General features: G+C 59.2%; 2 protein-coding genes across 8 annotated transcripts in view; one reads left to right on the top strand and one right to left on the bottom strand.

Annotated features, from left to right (window-relative positions):
- Positions 1-314: 314 nt before the first annotated feature.
- MST1 (macrophage stimulating 1) lies at positions 315-5,132 on the bottom strand. The gene is made up of 18 exons (XM_032647837.1): positions 4,972-5,132; positions 4,155-4,302; positions 3,963-4,075; positions 3,765-3,879; positions 3,548-3,684; positions 3,347-3,467; positions 3,078-3,196; positions 2,735-2,903; positions 2,441-2,571; positions 2,248-2,350; positions 1,963-2,099; positions 1,835-1,870; positions 1,624-1,744; positions 1,374-1,451; positions 1,088-1,234; positions 901-1,007; positions 660-799; positions 315-556 (listed from the first exon to the last, which is right to left on the bottom strand). Exons 1-18 carry the CDS (start codon positions 5,063-5,065, stop codon positions 395-397), a joined length of 2,178 nt encoding a protein of 725 aa, XP_032503728.1. The 5' UTR covers positions 5,066-5,132; the 3' UTR covers positions 315-394.
- RNF123 (ring finger protein 123) overlaps positions 3,877-16,500 on the top strand; it is a 31,308-nt gene continuing 18,684 nt past the window's right edge. The window contains exons 1-20 of one of the 7 annotated variants that reach the window (XM_032647828.1): positions 5,644-6,042; positions 6,312-6,402; positions 7,551-7,668; positions 7,942-8,026; positions 11,183-11,271; positions 11,396-11,490; positions 11,872-11,926; positions 12,039-12,124; positions 12,429-12,515; positions 12,747-12,814; positions 13,009-13,134; positions 13,524-13,638; positions 13,722-13,826; positions 14,260-14,385; positions 14,537-14,629; positions 14,701-14,774; positions 15,561-15,678; positions 15,854-15,953; positions 16,155-16,216; positions 16,394-16,465. In XM_032647828.1, the coding sequence (XP_032503719.1) occupies positions 7,587-7,668; positions 7,942-8,026; positions 11,183-11,271; positions 11,396-11,490; positions 11,872-11,926; positions 12,039-12,124; positions 12,429-12,515; positions 12,747-12,814; positions 13,009-13,134; positions 13,524-13,638; positions 13,722-13,826; positions 14,260-14,385; positions 14,537-14,629; positions 14,701-14,774; positions 15,561-15,678; positions 15,854-15,953; positions 16,155-16,216; positions 16,394-16,465 (1,638 nt within the window). In that variant the 5' untranslated portion in view covers positions 5,644-6,042; positions 6,312-6,402; positions 7,551-7,586. The other 6 variants (XM_032647821.1, XM_032647824.1, XM_032647823.1 and 3 more) reach the window with 6 other exon arrangements.

Below are 16,500 nucleotides of genomic sequence, written 5' to 3'. Positions count from 1 at the left end.
GGACGGCAACTACTTCCAGCGTGAGAGGGGAGGGGACAGCGAGAGGCTCAGCTGCTGCCTGTCCTGGCCAAGTAGGACTCCCACCAGGCTAGCTCCCTCTAGCTCCTTTCTTCTGTTAGAAACTGCCCTACACCACCCTTCTCCTCCCAACAGTTTATTTAGGGGACTAGTGAGGCCCTGCCCTTCACAGCACCCACAGGCTAAGGTAGTGCTAGGGTCAGATCGCCCAGCCCAAGTTGTGTTGGACTCTGCCGCTCAGGCCCTAATGAGTTGCCAATTCATTCCCTAGAAGCAAAGGCTAAGAAGCACCCTGCACAGGCATAAAGAGGAAAGGTGGCTTTATGTCTGACAGAAAGCTTCATCCTCCCCAAGGCCCACAGGATTGAGGCTGGGACTAGCCCAGCCTCATGACCTTGTGAATCCAGTCCACAAACACAGAGACACGCATGAAGATGGATGGCCAGCGGGGCCGTGCGCACACTCGGTTGGGGATTATAATTCCCTCCAGGACCCAGCAGTCGTGAGTAAAGCAGGCAAGTGGGCCCCCGTAGTCACCCTGGTAGGTGCAAGAACTGGTGAGGGCCTGGACCATGGTAGAGACTAGCCCCCTTGGGGGTGAAGCAGTACATTTTCAGCCTGCCAGGGGCCCTGCCACTGACCTCACAGGCTCCAGCAGGGGCCAACAGTCCTTCAGTGCACATCTCACTCTCACGTACGCGACCTCGGTGCTTGATGTTACATTCCCGGTTGGAGATGACATTGAGGGAGGCTATGTTCAGGACTGTGTTGTCCCCTGTACCTACAGTGAAGAGAATGGGAAGAAGGATAGGGTCTGTGGGTAGTAGACAAGGCTGGGCCTCTTGGCCTGGAGCAGTCCATGCCCCTGCAGTGTACTCTTACCTTTGGTCTCGCCCCAGCCTGCGATCTCACACTTGGTGCCTGGAGGCACCACATACCACTCAGGGGGCAGGCAGATCAGGGCCACACGCTGGTTCAGGGTCGCAGGTCTTCAGCAAGAATGACGGCATTCAGGGTCTGAGGCCACAAGGCCCAGCCCCACCTCACACCCTCTTGACTGGTCACACACCTCTCCAGCTTGAGCAGAACAAGCTGGGAGCCAGAGGGCCCGCAGACCATCTTGGCCATTGAGATGCGCTGCAGGCCTGGCTGCCCGGGCTGTGGGTCCTGGAACAGGGTGCCTAGCCACACCTCATAGCCAGTGAGAGGCCCATGGCTGAGAGAGAAGCTCTGCTACATCAGTCGAGACTCATAGTCTGCTGCCCAACACTCACCCATTGGCTTGCCAAGGGAAGGTGGCTAAGGGGGAGAGGAAGGCATGGGGTTGGGAGTCCCCAAACCCAAGGAAGGCTCACCAAGAGGAGAAGCACTGCTGGGCAGTCAGAACCCACTGCTCCTTCACTAGGGAGCCTCCGCAGAAGTGCTGGCCCTGCCTGGAGGAGTGCAGGTTAGGAAACGGTCCTAAGACAGAGACACAGGCTGGACCTGCCATGTCTTGGCTAGGATCTGTGAGGCTGGGGCAGGTTCCCGCCCCCCCCTACTGGCACAAGCACAGAGGATGTAGCGTCAGCCCCTGTCTTGGAGAATCAGGCAGTTGAGCCTCACCGGTTGCGCAAGCTGACTGTCCAGGGTGAGTTCCCAGGCTGGCCGCCCACCACACGCAGCTTGGAGCGCCATGGGTCCAGGCGGGTCACTCTCTTGCCACACTTCTCAAACAGCACCTGGTCTGGGGGATAGAATGTGCTGGTTGAAACCCCGGACTGGATGGCGATGGGGGGTAAAGGGACCACGACGCATAACTGGCCCAAGTCTGTACCTGGGGGCTCCAGGGTGGACGGCGGTTGGTCATCATCTGAAAGACCCAAGTTCAACCACGTTAAGGGAGCCAGCCTTTGGCGGTGGAGGCTGGGGGCGGGGCCCCGGGGCTGTGTCGCCGGTGCTCACCGCAGCCCCGCAGTGCACAGTAGTCGAACGTAGTCCCCGGATCTGTGGTGTAGCACCAGGGCCCGTGACTATCCCCGTCTGGGTTCCTGCAGAAGTTCTCCTCCAGTGGTGCGTGTGGGGCGGAGGTGGGGGTGAACCTATGCGGGAGGGGGAGCAAAATCAAAGGGTAATCCCAAGCCCTCGCAAGCCTCCAGTTGGAGAGCCGGGGCATGCCGCCCTAGGGTTAGTCCCGGGCGGGGCCTGTGGCCTCGGTCTGGGAGGCACCAGGCGCGCTGGCGGACTTACTGCGGCTTGTGCGGCGTCCCCGCGGACCAGCGCTGACACCGGACGCCCTTTCGGGTCTTGCTGACTGAGCCGCGGTACAGTTCCCCCGCGCCATGGTAGCAGTCTGCGGCGGGCGGACGGACGGGGGCGACCGTCAGCCGGCTCTCGCCCCAGCCCGCCGGCCCCGTGCGTCCAGACCCAGCTCAGGCCTTACCCTCGGGCCGCACGTCGTCGGTGCAGCGCCGGATCTGGTAGCAGAAGGCCACGCGCATGCCAGGCCGCGATGTGAAGCACCAGGGCGCCTCCGATCCGTCGGGGTTCCGACAGAAGTTCTCCCGAAGGTCCCTGAGCAAGCACGCAGCTCAGCCCGGGTGGGTCCCAGGTCATGGGCTGGAGCCCAGCCTCCAGCTCCTCCCCAAGCCCCGCCTTCTTTCAAGCCCCGCCCGGGGCCCCCCTCAGGTCCCACCCGCAGGAGTAGCAGGCTCCCAGCGGCGGCCAGCCAACTCACTTGCACGCATACTTTTCCGGCGTAAAGCGATGCTGATGCGGATGCTGCGCGTCCCAACGCTGGCAGGGCACGCCCGCAGCGGTGGTGTTGACCGTGCCCCGGTAGCCCTCGCCTTTCCCGCGGAAGCAATTGAGCGTCGTGGCCTCCCGGCGCGGCTGTGCCTCGGACCCTTGGATGGATCGAGGGCGGTCGGAGCCCGAGTGGGAGGTGAGACTGGGGCTGGGGCGGAGCCCCACTGTTGTTGGGCCACCACCGGGTCACGCCCAGCCCCTCCTCTAGTCCCAGCCAGGCCCCGCCCCCACGTGTCCCAGGTGCCCTCCCAGGCCCCGCCCTCGCGCTCTACCGCAGCGGGGGAGGTCGCAGAACTCCCGCTTCATCTGCGGGTCCGCGGTATAGCACCAGGGCCGCTCCGAGCCGTCCGGATTCCGGCAATAGTTGTCGTCCAGACTTTTGTCCAGGAACCTGGAGGCGGTAGCCGGGCGTGAACAAGAGCCTGGGACTCAGGCCCTGTCTGGCCCCAACCAACTATGTGCTGCCTTACATCGCCCCGCCCCTGGAGTGCTGGGCCCTCCCCTTGCCCGCCCTCCTCCTGCCGAGCCCGCCCACGCGTACTTGCGGGGCTCGAAGGGGTGAGGGTGCGGGTGCTGCAGGTCCCAGCGCTGACACTCGCGTCCTGACTCCGTGCGGTCCACTGAGCCGCGGTAGTCCTCGCCATTGCACCAAAGGCAAGCGGCTGGAGACACAGGGCCGATGGGTTCGTAGACGGGCGTGGGCATGCTCCTCCCGCCCCAGGCTTGACCCGGAGCTGCTTACCCTCCCGGCAAGACTTAATGCCGCAGCTCTGGAAGCGCACGGCAGGGTCTGTTGTGTAGCACCAGGGACCTCTGGGGTCCCTATCCGGGTTGCGGCAGAAGTTGTCCTCCAAGCCATTTCGAAGTGTGGGTGTGTACCTGTGAGAGTAGCAATACAGTGCGTACTGGGGGCAGGCGCCAGGCCGGCAGGGACAGAGGGGAGCTGCATTCTGTCTCACTTGTGGTCATTGGGGAACCTGTGGCTCCAGCGCTGGCAGGGTAGGCCACCCATGGTGATGGCCACGGTGCCCCGGTACTCGACCCCATTGTCCATGATGCAAGTCCGAACATAGACTGGGAGCAAAAGACCAAGGATCAACGAGGCCTGAGACCCCAGCAGCCCTCTCCCCAGCCCGCCCTTCTCTGCAGCCACTCACTTTTCTTTTGGAAGAGATCACAGCGCCTGGAACGCTGCAGCCGTGTATGAGGTGAGTGCTGGGTCCATGGCAGCAACTGGCAACCATGGCTGCTCACATTGTAGTGGAAGGCCCTGGGAGGAGGAGCCACAGGGTAACTCAGTGCCCAGGTTCCCCTACCTCCAGTGTTATCTAGGTCCTTTGGCCACTCACCTGCAGTCCAGTAGGGGCCCACAAAGCCCTGCACATTCCTCAGCGTTTGTCACATCTTCTTGCCAAGGCCTGGGCCCCACTGTGTGTAGCAGGTGTTGCAGCTCCGTACCCCGGAGCACCTGGAAGTCATTCAAGGGCGAGCGCTGCCCTGCAGGGTGGGCATGCGTGTCAGCACATGTATATCAGCACGTGCACACTTTATTCATTCAGGGGATCAAACTACAAGGCCTCTGGAGTGGACCCTGTCAGTCCATTCAAGGGTCAGACCCCTGTACTGGGTGGGAGAAGCAGGCCCAGACATGATAGTTATCACTAGAGCACCTGTTTAGTGGGCAAGGCACTAGGCTCAGCTGTAAAACATATACTCTGAGAGCAGTGGGTGATGGTGCTTGCCCCATGGAGCTTATCCCATCTCATTTCTCAGATGAGAATGAGAAGGCTCAGAGCTATCTTATTAACCATGCAGAGGCCCAACGCAAGCATTCTGATTCCAAGTCTAGGCTCTCACTAGCATAAGGGCATATGCTAAGTTAGAGAATTAGATCTGGCTCATAAGGGGTAATTGCCTGCATGTGTGCCTGCGTCTGTGCGGTCCTAATACTGCCTCAATGCTACAGCAGACTTTTTAACGCAGGCCTGAATAGGCAACGTGTTTATGTGTTCCTGGGGCTGCCCAGCTCTGTGAAAGAAGCCAAGGTCACTTGCTGCTCCATGCCCAATAGGAAAGTAAGTTCCTGGCTCAAAGAGCCGGATGGGCCTGGGGCCAACCCCTTTCTGAACGCAGATGGGGATCAGGGCTGAGGGGAAGGGCACTCACCAGGGGCCCCTAAGAACCCCGTCAGAAGCAGCAGGAGTGGGAGCCACCCCATCCTCCTGGCTGGAGGCTGCACTGTGACCCACCACAGCCCCATCCGGGAAGTTGTGAAACCTGTCCCTACGGGATTGGGTGGCTCTGTCTCCACACCCCCACTCTAGACTTGCTGGGGCCTGACCTGAGACCCAGTGGCAGGAATGGGGGTGGTGCCAGGCCTCAGGCCCTATAGGTGAGGTACAAGTGTCCTCACTCTGGCACATTTAGTCCCCTGAGAGGCCTCCCTATGTAGTGGGCAGTGTTGGAAAGGTTCAGTGGGGACACTTGAGGGCCCCACTGCCCCCCTCCCTTAGCCCCACCCCCTCCCCCTCCCCACACCCTAGGCTGCTTTGAAGGGAAGGGCAGTGTGGACATGGTTGCTGCCAGAGGCCTATGTTCCAGCCCGAAGGTGGTGATATTAAACTTTTCTGAGCTTCAGCTTTCCCCTGTAAAGTGAAGAATATTCCCTGCCCCAGCCTCAAGCAGCCTGCCCCTTTTGCTGTCTTATCGGCCCCAGCTGGAGGCAGGTCTGCCCACGCCCCTGTCAGCAGAGCCCAGAGAGGCTCCCCTCGCCCGGCCAGAGGTGCCATCCCAGGGAAGATGAGTGAGGCCACCCTTCTGGCCTGAATGGAGGTGAGGGTGACAGGTGGCAGGGACCCTGGGAGGCACGGCCTTTCAGACGTCCTAGGGGACCTGTGGGCCGGACCTCCAAGTACGGGTAGGAGTTGAGATAGGTGGCCAAGGTCTCTCCCAGGACACAGCGTTACAACATGGCTGGGCCAGGAGCTCCTCCTGCGTAGGCGGGGGTCGGAGGCGGCTGGGCAGTGGGGCAGTGGGACGAGGCGAGGGCCGGGAACGTCCCAGCTGTAGGCCGCGGAGGGAGCCCGCCCGCTGGAGGCTGTGGAGGGGGACCTCTGGCGGAGGTCGGGCGCGGGTCGATGCGCGTGCGCGGCGGCCGCGCGGTTTGGCCCTGGACAGGCGCCGTAGCTGAGAGCTGGGCGGATGTTGTGAGCCCGGACGCGGCGGCCGAGGCTGGGGGTGAGTGTGAGGGGCGGCCGGGCTCCGAGGGGGGGTGGGTGTCCGCGGCTCCCCTTGCGGCCCCAGCCCGTCTAGTGTGAGGGCGCTCGCCGCTCGAGGGGTCACAGCCTGTGGTGCCAGACTCCGGGCCGGAGCTGGCCTGGAGGATCCTCCGGAGCTTGGGGCCGGGCAGAGGCGACTGGGGGAAACAAGCGCTGCCCTCGCGTCCTTGGGATCCGAGATGGGGTCGGTTCGGTTACAAGCCTTGAACTCTCGGCGGGGCTGAACAGGATCGACGTGGCAGGGAGCCCCCGAGCAAAGTCAAGCACCACCTCTCACCTGGGTCCTCAGCACCTGACACCCGGAGTGGATGTCTGGAAGGTTTGCTCATCAGTTGAGTGACAGCGTCTAATCTGTCCTGCACCTGCTCTGGTGTGAGAGGGCTGGTGGTGGGCGGCAGGGCGGGGAGTCACCTTTCTGAGGGGCAGGCGTGGTGCCGCCTGGGAGTGGGCAAGAGTGTGTGGCGGGAGCAGAGGACCTGTTTGGGGTGAGATAAGAGAAGTTCTGTCTAAGGCAGTGCTGGAGGGCCAGCCTCTAGACCAGCACTGACTAATAGAACTTTATGTGAGGATGGGAATGTTCTTTATTTTCGGAGTCTAGTCCAGTAACCATTAACCACATAGGGCCACTGAATCCTTGAAATGTGACTAATATAATTGAGAAATTGGCTTTTTAATTTTAATTGAAATTTAAATACCCGTGTGTGGCTAGTAGCTGCTGTGTTGGACAGCACAGCTCTAGATCAGTGAACCAGGCACCAGGGACTTAGTGCAGCTTCTGAAGCAGCTGTAGCAACAACATGGTATGGGAGGGATGGACAGCAGTGGGGACAGTGGGGCCTGTGAGGAGGGCAAGGGTGGTACTCTGATGGGGTAGGAGGCTGTGTGTTTGATTGGGGGCAAGAAAGCTAGCAGGCCTTTGAAATAGAGGAGGGAGGATTCTGGAACTGAGGAAGGGGATTCTGGCCTTGGATGTAAGCAGGACTTGTACCTGGAGATGGCACCAAGGCCTTGGATGGTGGACTATACTTGATGTAGGGTTCTGTCTTCCAGATGTGGACCCACAGTGGCTTACAACCGAGAAGGATACAGGGGCTCTGCTCCTGGGCCACCTCACTTTGGACCCTTGGGTCTGATTTCACACTCGGCAGAAGCATTTGGTTTAGTTTAACAAACATATATCTGGCACCTGCTCTCTGTACAAACATATATCTGGCACCTGCTCTCTGTTGGGCCCTGTGTGAGCACTGGGACATGGTGGGGCCCTGTCACATGGCCCCAGACCCCCTCCCCCCCACCCCCCGTGTAGGAAGCTGGAAGCCCCTGCTTTCCTTTGCCCTGGGTTGATGTGTGTGTGAGTGTGCATGCAGTGGCTTCACCTGCTCCCAAGCCTTCCTGACACCGCAGGATTGAGGTCAATATGGGGGCCCTTGGCTGGCTTCGAATAGCCAGGCTCTGCCTCTGCTTCAGCCCCCAGGACCACTGGCTGCCCACGAGAGATGAAAGATGGCGTCCAAGGGGGCCGGCATGGCTTTCTCCCGAAAGAGCCACAGGCTGACCTCAGATGCTGAGAAATCTAGGGTCACAGGTAAGGGTTGGAAGGGCTGGGATGAGGCTCCTAGTGCTGAGGGAAGAAGGAGAGAGGCAGCAAAGTCCCAGGTGCATTGAGCCTCAGGCCTTCCTGCACCCCCTGTACCTGTGAGTCAGCTCTTCTCCACTAGCAGCCATGGAGCAGGGCACCCACCGTGACTGCTCTGCTGACTCCTGTGGCTGGCCTAGGACCAGGAGCCTCTGTGGCCAGTAGGGGCTGGGAGCCACACTGACCATGTGTCCCTTCTCTCCCTTCTGACCTGTGGCGCAGGCATCGTGCACGAAAAGCTACTGGACGACTACCTGCACCGCATCTTTTCCTCTACTGATCGTGCACCCACGGCAGCCACCAGCAGGTATGGCCAGGTGGATCTCCCTTCCTCACTCTGTGGGACCAGACCAGAGGCTGGAGACTGCATTGTGGGGAAGGAGGCCAGGGCTCTGGATAGGCTGGCTTGGGTTCCGTTCTTGCTCTGCCACTCCTGGCTGTGAGACCTGTGGCCAGAGAGTCCGCCTTCTGGACTCCGCCTCTTCCTTTCCCCTGGCAGTGCTAGTACCTTCCTTCTGAGAGTATAGTGGAGGTCAGGGGCATGGTGCGCACTCAGCATGGCACTTCACACCTATTTTACACTCAGCATCTGGTCCATGTGCACCTGCCCTCACCACTGTCGCACCCTGGCCCTCTGTAGCCTCTGCTTGATCTGTAAAGCACAGATGCCACCAGCCTTCCTTGCAAATTTAATGTATTTAAGTTTAGCTCATATCAAAACTACAAGTGGGGAATTCCCTGGTGGTCCAGTGGTTAGGACTCTGCACTCTCACTGCCGAGGGCCTGGGTTCGATCTCTGGTCGGGGAACTAAAATCCCGTAAGCCGCTTGACACGGCAAAAAAAAAAAAAAAAAAAGTTACGAGTGCGCTTTAGCAGAAACTTATACAGAAAAAAAAAAAGCAACTGTCATCTTCTTATTCTAATATAACCATTTGAGTGTGATTCCTTTTTGTTTTCTTTACCTCACGATGTATGTAGTTTGGGTTATGCTGTGTGGAAAATTTTTTTTAGATTTTTGTCACTATCAGCTTTTTTAAAGTTATTGAGAAATAATTAACATACAGTAAACTACATGTATTTAAAACATCCAATCTAGTAAATTTTAACATGGATAACCTGTGAAACCAGCAGTGCCATGAACATATCCCTCACCTCCAAAAGTGTATAGTTTAAATCCTATTTTTGTCATCAGATGTTATCCCTGAATGTTTTTCTACACTACAGATTGATCTTGGTGGGCATCTTTTAGGTCCAGGAATCTGCCTGATCACTGCCCTAGTTTAGAGGGGCTTTTATTTTTGTAAACAATGCTGCATAGACGCCCAGGGTTGGAATCACAAGGCTAGAGTATTTGAATTGCAATCACTCTTAGGACTGTTGCTGAATTTCTTCTTCAAAGGGTTCTGTACATTCTTTTTTTTTTTTTAAATAAATTTATTTATTTTTTATTTTATTTTTATTTATTTATTCTTGGCTGCATTGGGTCTTTGTTGCTGTGCGCGGGCTTTCTCTAGTTGTGGCGAGCAGGGGCTACTCTTTGTTGTGGTGCGTGGGTTTCTCATTGCGGTGGCTTCTCCTGTTGCGGAGCATGGGCTCTAGGCATGCAGGCTTCAGTAGTTGTGGCTCGCAGGCTCAGTAGTTGTGGCTCGAGGGTTCTAGAGTGCAGGCTCAGTAGTTGTAGCGCACGGGCTTAGTTGCTCCGTGGCATGTGGGGTCTTCCCAGACCAGGGCTCGAACCCATGTCCCCTGCATTGGCAGGTGGATTCTTAACCGCTGTGCCACCTGGGAAGTCCCGGCCTGTACATTCTTTCTCCCTGCAGTGAGGCATGTGTGTCCCCATGTCTCAGCCCCCTTGCCAGCCAGGGCTATTCTGTCTTTCACAGTCTCTGCTCGCTGGGCAGACCCAAAGGGAAGCATCGTTGCCTGTTCCATTTAAGCAGCTGTGGTGACCAAAGGGTTTCTACTTGTGGAGGGCTGCTGCCCACCTCCACCCCAACCCCAGCCCTGGCCTGTTCCCAGGGCCATCTGATCCCTACCTCATGTGATACCAGAAATGATCCTGCTGCCACTGGTGCCGTGGCTGCCAGGAGGGAGAGTAGGTGGCAGAGCCGTTAGTCAGTGGTTGTGTGGATGCAGAACTCTGGGCTGGAACCTGGGCAATCCAGAAAGGGTAGGCAAGTGCTGGGGTTGGCCAAATGGGCAATGTTGCAGGCGTTCACTGAGGCTGAGTGTCAGGTTGGCCACCCGAAGCTGCTCTTAAGAGCAGGCACAGGACTAGAGCAGCCCTCCCAGGTGTGGGCCTGTCAGAAATTCTGTTGCAGAAGCCTCCTTGATCTCTGGGCGCGTTGGGGTGTTGAGAGACAGGGTTGGCTACAGCCTTCCATGTTACTGGCGAGGCACCCCATTGCACGGCTGCCTGCTCGCCTTGGCCTGGGGCTCAGTAGGAGTAGGGAGGAGGCTTCATGGATCTCCACCTCCTGTAGCTCAAGGTCAGTTGTAGCTCACAGTATGGGAACATGTGGCCCCTGGGCCTGGGTTGAAGCTACCTTGCCAGAGAGTCAGTGCTTTGGCCCATCTACGTGCCCTTCCAGAGCCTGCTCTCTAGGGGGATGAGTGGGGTGGGAAATGGGATTAGAGTTGGAAGAGCAGGTGCCAGCAGTCTGTGGGCTGGATCCAGATGGGCGTCAGGCCTCTGCTCTTTGAGCCCTGCTAGTCAGCACCACCTCATTCCCTGCTATTCTTAGCAACTGAACTCAGGACCTAGCTGGCCAGTGTTAGAGCTCTTTCTCCTCTGGGCATGTGTGCTGGGAGGATGAGGGGGCCACTCAGACAGATTTTCCTAGGCCCTTTGGCTGGGGCAGCTGGCAGATAGGCAGGCTCTGTGCTCTACTCTCCTCTACAGGTGGGTGCAGGACAGAGCCAGCCAGAAGCTAAGAGGGCTGAGCCCTTTCTCCTCCCAGGACATGTCTCATTCAACACACAGGCTTCCCTGGCTGGGACCACAGACCTGGGGTCAAGGACTAGACTAGCTGATCTTGGTACTGACCATCTTGGGGATCAGCACTGCTCCCAGCCTTCCTTGCCCAGGCATAATCAACAAGCCACCTCCAAGAGTGGGGAGGTTATGGGCTATGGAGGGTGCATTATTCCTAGGAATCTTCACAGCATCTCTGAGATACAGCTCTTTTTCCATTTATACAGATGAGAGGATTAAGGTTTAGAAAGAGTTCTTCTTCCTTCTTTTTTTTTTTTTTAAACAGTCTTGAGGTGTACCAAATTTAGTGGATAATCCAGTCTTCTGACCCCCCAGCATGCCAGAATCTGGGACTGGTACAGCCCTTTTTCTGGAGTCTGGGCAGCCACCCTCCTAAGCTCAGGAGAAAGGGACTGGGAGAGGGATTTAGTGTCATCTGGCTGGTTTCAAGGACTTTTGGGACCCTCGCAGCCTCTCGCTCTCCCCAGGAAACTCCTGAACTTCCAGAACCTGCCAGAGCATCTGGACCAGTTGTTACATGTGGACGAGGAGGCGGAGGAGGAGGAGGAGAGCCAGGGTCGGTGACAGCCTCAGGAATGGGACTGGGGAGCCAGGGCTGGGCCTGGGGGGCTCAGTACCCTCTCTGCATCTGTCAGGCCCTGTGCCTGGCCCAAGCCCACACCCTCTTCTCTCCTTTCCAGGAAAGGTTGAAGGGCGGCTTGGCCCGTCCACTGTGGTCCTGGACCACACGGGTGGCTTCGAAGGGCTTCTTCTGGTGGATGATGACCTCTTGGGGGTGAGCGAGGGCAAGGCATGGGGTCCCAGATCCAAGCCCCTCCTGACACAGCCCCAAGCTCCTCCTGATGTGGCCCTGGTCTCGACCTTGCTTGATGGGGCTGCAGCCACAAACCCCTCCTGACATAGCCCCGAAACCCTCCTGGTGTGACCCCAGCCCCGAGGCCTTCCCAATGTAGCCATGAGCCCCTCCTATCTTGCTCCCGGCCCAGAATCCCTGCTGACATGGGTCTAGGCCCTTCCACCCTGTTCAGGCACAGTACAGTGTTGGCCACGACAGGCATCGCCACCAAGGCGAGCCGAGTTGGAGTGGGGTCGTTCTCCCTTGGGGTGGCACCCCGTATGCCCGGGAGGAGGTTCACCACCCCTGCTCTCCACCCAGGTGATTGGACACAGCAACTTTGGTACTATCCGCTCTACCACATGCGTGTACAAAGGTGAGACCACGCTCTGCTGTGGCCCAGGGAGTTGGGAGGAAGTTTGAGGGCCCGGGCCAGAGGCAGGAGGCAGTCTTTGTTTCCCTGCTGGGTTTGACGTGACTTTTTCTAGGGAAATGGGTCTACGAGGTGCTCATCTCCTCCCAGGGGCTCATGCAGATTGGCTGGTGCACGATCAACTGCCGCTTCAATCAGGAGGTACATGTGGGAGAGGGACCCCTCCCAGGGAGACCTTCTCTTGGCAGCAGGCCTCATTAGGGCTCAGGCAACCCCCCAGCCCACATAGGGTCTGCTCAGCACCCTAATCTGGACTTCCCTCTGGAGGGGACATAATGTGTCCCACCCCATCCCAGGGCGATCCAGCCCCGAAACAGCCCTCACTCCTTCCCTCAGAGCATCAGCCCCATTCTGTAGAGCCACGTGGGTCCAAGGCTGGTGGCTGGTGGGCTCTGGCCCTGCCCCTCCCCACCTCCCCCAGACCTCACAGACAGTTCCTCCCTAGGAGGGGGTTGGAGATACACACAACTCCTATGCCTACGATGGCAACCGGGTGCGCAAGTGGAACGTGACCACGACGAACTACGGGAAGGTGAGGCCCGGGCCCCCTGCAGACCAACTGGCCCATGTCCATCCCCACAGCTTGGTGGGGGCCACTGGGCAGCGCTGAGGGAATGTAGGGCACCAGGGGGAGGGCAGGGACTGAGGTCCTCTGTCCTTGTGGCCAGTCTCCCCTGGGTGGCAGTGGAGACACAGCTGGAGGGGGGCAGAGTGGGCAGGCTGCTGGGATTCTGCATATCTGTAAGTCTTCCTCCCCTGGCAGGCGTGGGCAGCGGGGGACATTGTGAGCTGCCTGATCGACCTGGATGAAGGCACGCTGTCCTTCTGCCTGTGAGTCTCCTGCCTCTATTCACAGGCCTGGCCTCTGGGGCATCCCCAGTCTGCCCTCGTGTTCCAGGCCCTGTAAGGGGCCAGGCTGGCTTTGGTAGCCTGAGGGTGGGCCGCCCCCACAGAGGCCTGCTCACTGGTCCATTTCAGCCACATCCTTCTTAGCACTGGCTCACGGACCCTCCCTTCTGCTCCAGGAATGGTGTGTCTCTGGGCACTGCCTTTGAGAACTTATCCAGGGGCCTGGGCATGGCCTACTTCCCAGCCATCAGCCTCTCCTTCAAGGAGTCTGTGGCCTTCAACTTCGGCAGCCGTCCCCTGCGATATCCTTTTGTGAAGAAGGCTGTGGGCTGCTTGGATGCTCTTGAGGAAGCCAGGATGGGGGTCTCCCTGCTCCAGGAGCTCTGCGGGCTGGTGGCAGGCCCTGCTGCTGGGAAGAGTGAGTAGGGTACAGCTGAGGTGGGTGCTGAGGACAATGCTTGCAGCAGCCTTGTTAGGTGGGTACCATTGCTATCTGCACTGAACAGGTGAAGAGCATAAAGTGGCAAGAGAAGTTTTGCTTCACAGAGAAACGGGAGGGTTGTGATGCAGACCAGGCAATCTGATCTCTCAGCCCTGCCCTGGAGCCCAGGCCCTTCTGCAGGGGTCTCAGTGGGAGAGGTTGGGTATTCTGAGCCACAGATCAGGTGTTGCTGGCTTAACTCTGTGGCACCTACCCAGTGGTGGGCTACCGACCCCTGCAGGACCCACCAAGCGCCGACCTGGTTCGGGCACAGGAGTTGCTGGGCTGCTTCCAGGCAGTGCTGAGCGTGGAGCTGGACCCCGTGGTGAGCCAGCGTCTGGGCCGGGTATGCTGGGGGCTTTCTACAGCCCTCTGCCTCTCACAGTCCCTTCCTCCCCGCCCACACAGCAAGGGCGGCTGGTGGAGAAGGAAAGCTCTGAGTGGCAGTTGCAGGGCCAGCCCACCGTCCTCCTCACACTGGCTCACATCTTCCATCGCTTCGCACCGCTCCTGGTGAGGGGACATTAGGGAGGGGAGAGGCGGGCCATGGTAGAAACACCCCTGCTGAGGGCTGGGATGCTGAGGTGCATGAGGTCCAGCAGCATCACCTGTCAGGGGCCCCTGTGACCAGAGCCCTTAGACCCCAAGGATGTCACTGGGTGAGGAGGAGACACTTCCAGCTGAGGGTATCAGGGGGCTTCCTAGAAAGAAGATCGAGGGGTGGTGACATCACAGTCCAAGGGAATGGCATGTGCAGAGCCCCAGAGGCGTTGTTGGGTAGCAGCATTTCCTGTGTCTCCATCAGACCCCAGAAGGGCTCATCCATGACTTGGGGTTGCTTGACGGGGACCAAGAGTCCATCTGTGGCCTTGGCCACGTGCCAGGGCAGGGGGGCCCTGAGTGGGGCAGGAGGCTGCCACCTCACTGGTACCCGCCCTTGGTGCAGCGCAAGGTGTACCTGGTGGAGGCCGTGCTCATGAGCTTCCTGCTGGGCGTCGTGGAGGCGGGCACCCCCGCACAGGCGCAGTCTGTGGTGCACCAGGTCCTGGATCTCCTGTGGCTCTTCATGGAGGTGAGGCGCCGGATATCAGGCCTCAGGCCAGGATGTCAGGCTCCACTGAGTCAGGGGACGTACAGGGAGGGTGTTGGAGAAGGCTGCATAGATGGTTGTCCCGGGGCCTGCCCTCAGCGGGTAGCTGTGCAACCTCACCTCCCTCTTCCAGGACTATGAGGTGCAAGATTGCCTCAAGCAGTTGATGATGTCCCTGTTGCGGCTGTACCGGTTCTCGCCCATCGTCCCTGACCTGGGCCTGCAGGTAGGAGCTCCTGCCCTGGCCCTGAGCCCCCTGGGCCTCACCTGCCCACTCTAAGCACCCTCTCCCCACAGATCCGCTACCTGCGGCTCACCATTGCCATCCTCAGTCATGAGAAGTCTCGCAAGTTTCTGCTTAGCCACGTCCTGTATCCTCTCCTTGCTACTAGGCAGGCCAGACATGCGGTGCCCTCTGGGGTCAGCAGAAACCGGGGAGGGTGGTGTGCCTCTGCCCAGGGTTCCCCACGGAGGCTCAGGAAGACCAGAGCCACCCAGCGTGTGAGTCCTTGTTCCAGGACCCAGCCTTCCCAGAGCAGGGAGGGTAGAGCAAAGGATCCAGGCTGGCTGGCTGGCCTGAGCAGGGATTTCCAGATGCCTGCAGGCTCTTGGGCCACCCAGAGGTGGAGGGTGGGGGGCAGGGGGGAGCCATCAGCGCCCGCCCTCTTCAGCCAAAGCACTACACTTCTGTCTGTGCTCCATAGCGGGGGTTTCTATGAAATCTTCTCGAAGGAGTTAGCTCCTCCTGTTTCCCTATAACGTTGAGAACTGCAGGTGTAGGAGAGAGAGCGTAGCTTCGGGCCCCTGGCTGGGAAACCTGTGCTAGTAGCTGTCTTCTCTCTGTGGGGTCCTCAGCCTCTAGGAGGCAGAAACAAATAGAGAGGCTGCCAGGCCCTCTCTCCAGCTGTCCCACCGTCATCTGTTCCTGTGACAAGTCTTCATCGTGCCCTTGCTTGGAATTGGGCTTGGTGGGTTTGACAGCCACAGCTGTTTCTCTGGGCTCACAGTCAGTGGTGACAGGCACACAGCAGCGATGGCACCCTGAGGACTGGGAGAGCTGTGGTGGGCATATCCGGAGGTGGGCAAGTTTCGGGAGGGCTCATGAGGGTGTACGGGGCACCCTGTGGTGAGCGGAGCTCTGCCTTAACGACCACCAGCTTCGACGTGCTCCGGTCCGTTGTCTTCTTTTACATCAAGAGCCCCCTGCGTGTGGAGGAGGCTGGCCTACAGGAGCTCATCCCCACCACCTGGTGGCCCCACCGCTCCAGCAGGGAGGTGGGCAGCCCTGACTTGGGTGGGTGGTGGTCACAGTGAGGGCTGACCCGGGGTGTCCGAGCCACCTGTACATGGCATGCGAGGCCCCTTCCTGGGCTGGGGGTGGGAGTATGGAAGTAGACCAGGGTGAGCCTTGCCATCTTTCACCCCCCTCCCCTGCCCCGCCCCTGCCCAGGGCAAAGACAGTAAGGAGGTGAAGGACGAAACCTCCGAGGAGCGGCTCCGGCGGCGTGCCTATGAACGGGGCTGCCAAAGGCTCAAGAAGCGCATCGAAGGTCAGCCCCGTTCCTCAGGCACTGGGTAGGGGGTGGAGGATTTCTGTGCCTGTGTACTTGGTAGTGACCATGCTTAGGTTGGACTTGGGGATCTCTGGTGGTGGAGCCTCAGTCCAAACCTGCTCCCCCTGCCGGTCCCCGGGAGCCTGAGGGCAAGGCCCTGCCTGAGGAAGGCTGTCCTGTTCCCCACCCCACCCCCAGTGGTGGAAGAACTACAGGTCCAGATCCTGAAGCTGCTGTTGAACAATCAAGATGACAACGGGGTAAGTGATTCCCAGACCCCTGTGTGGGTCCCTCGCCAGGAGGGGTCTCAGACCGGGCCTGGAGACCCAGAGGGCAGGGCTGGCTCAGGCTCTTGTGGCAGGGTGCAGGCTAAGTTGAGTCCGGTCTGGGGCCAGGATCCTCAGCTCATCACAGCCTCGGCTTTCCTTCTCCTGAAGGGCGAAGCTTCTAGGTACATCTTCCTGACCAAGTTCCGAAAGTTTCTGCAGGAGAATGCCAGCAGCCGGGGGGTAGGTATCCCCAGGCCAGCCCACCATGGCCCCCT

This window comes from Phocoena sinus, chromosome 11, assembly GCF_008692025.1.
Source record: "Phocoena sinus isolate mPhoSin1 chromosome 11, mPhoSin1.pri, whole genome shotgun sequence".
NCBI lineage: Eukaryota > Metazoa > Chordata > Mammalia > Artiodactyla > Phocoenidae > Phocoena > Phocoena sinus.
Note: the sequence above shows the minus strand (reverse complement) of the source record. Positions and strands in the feature narration are given on the sequence as shown.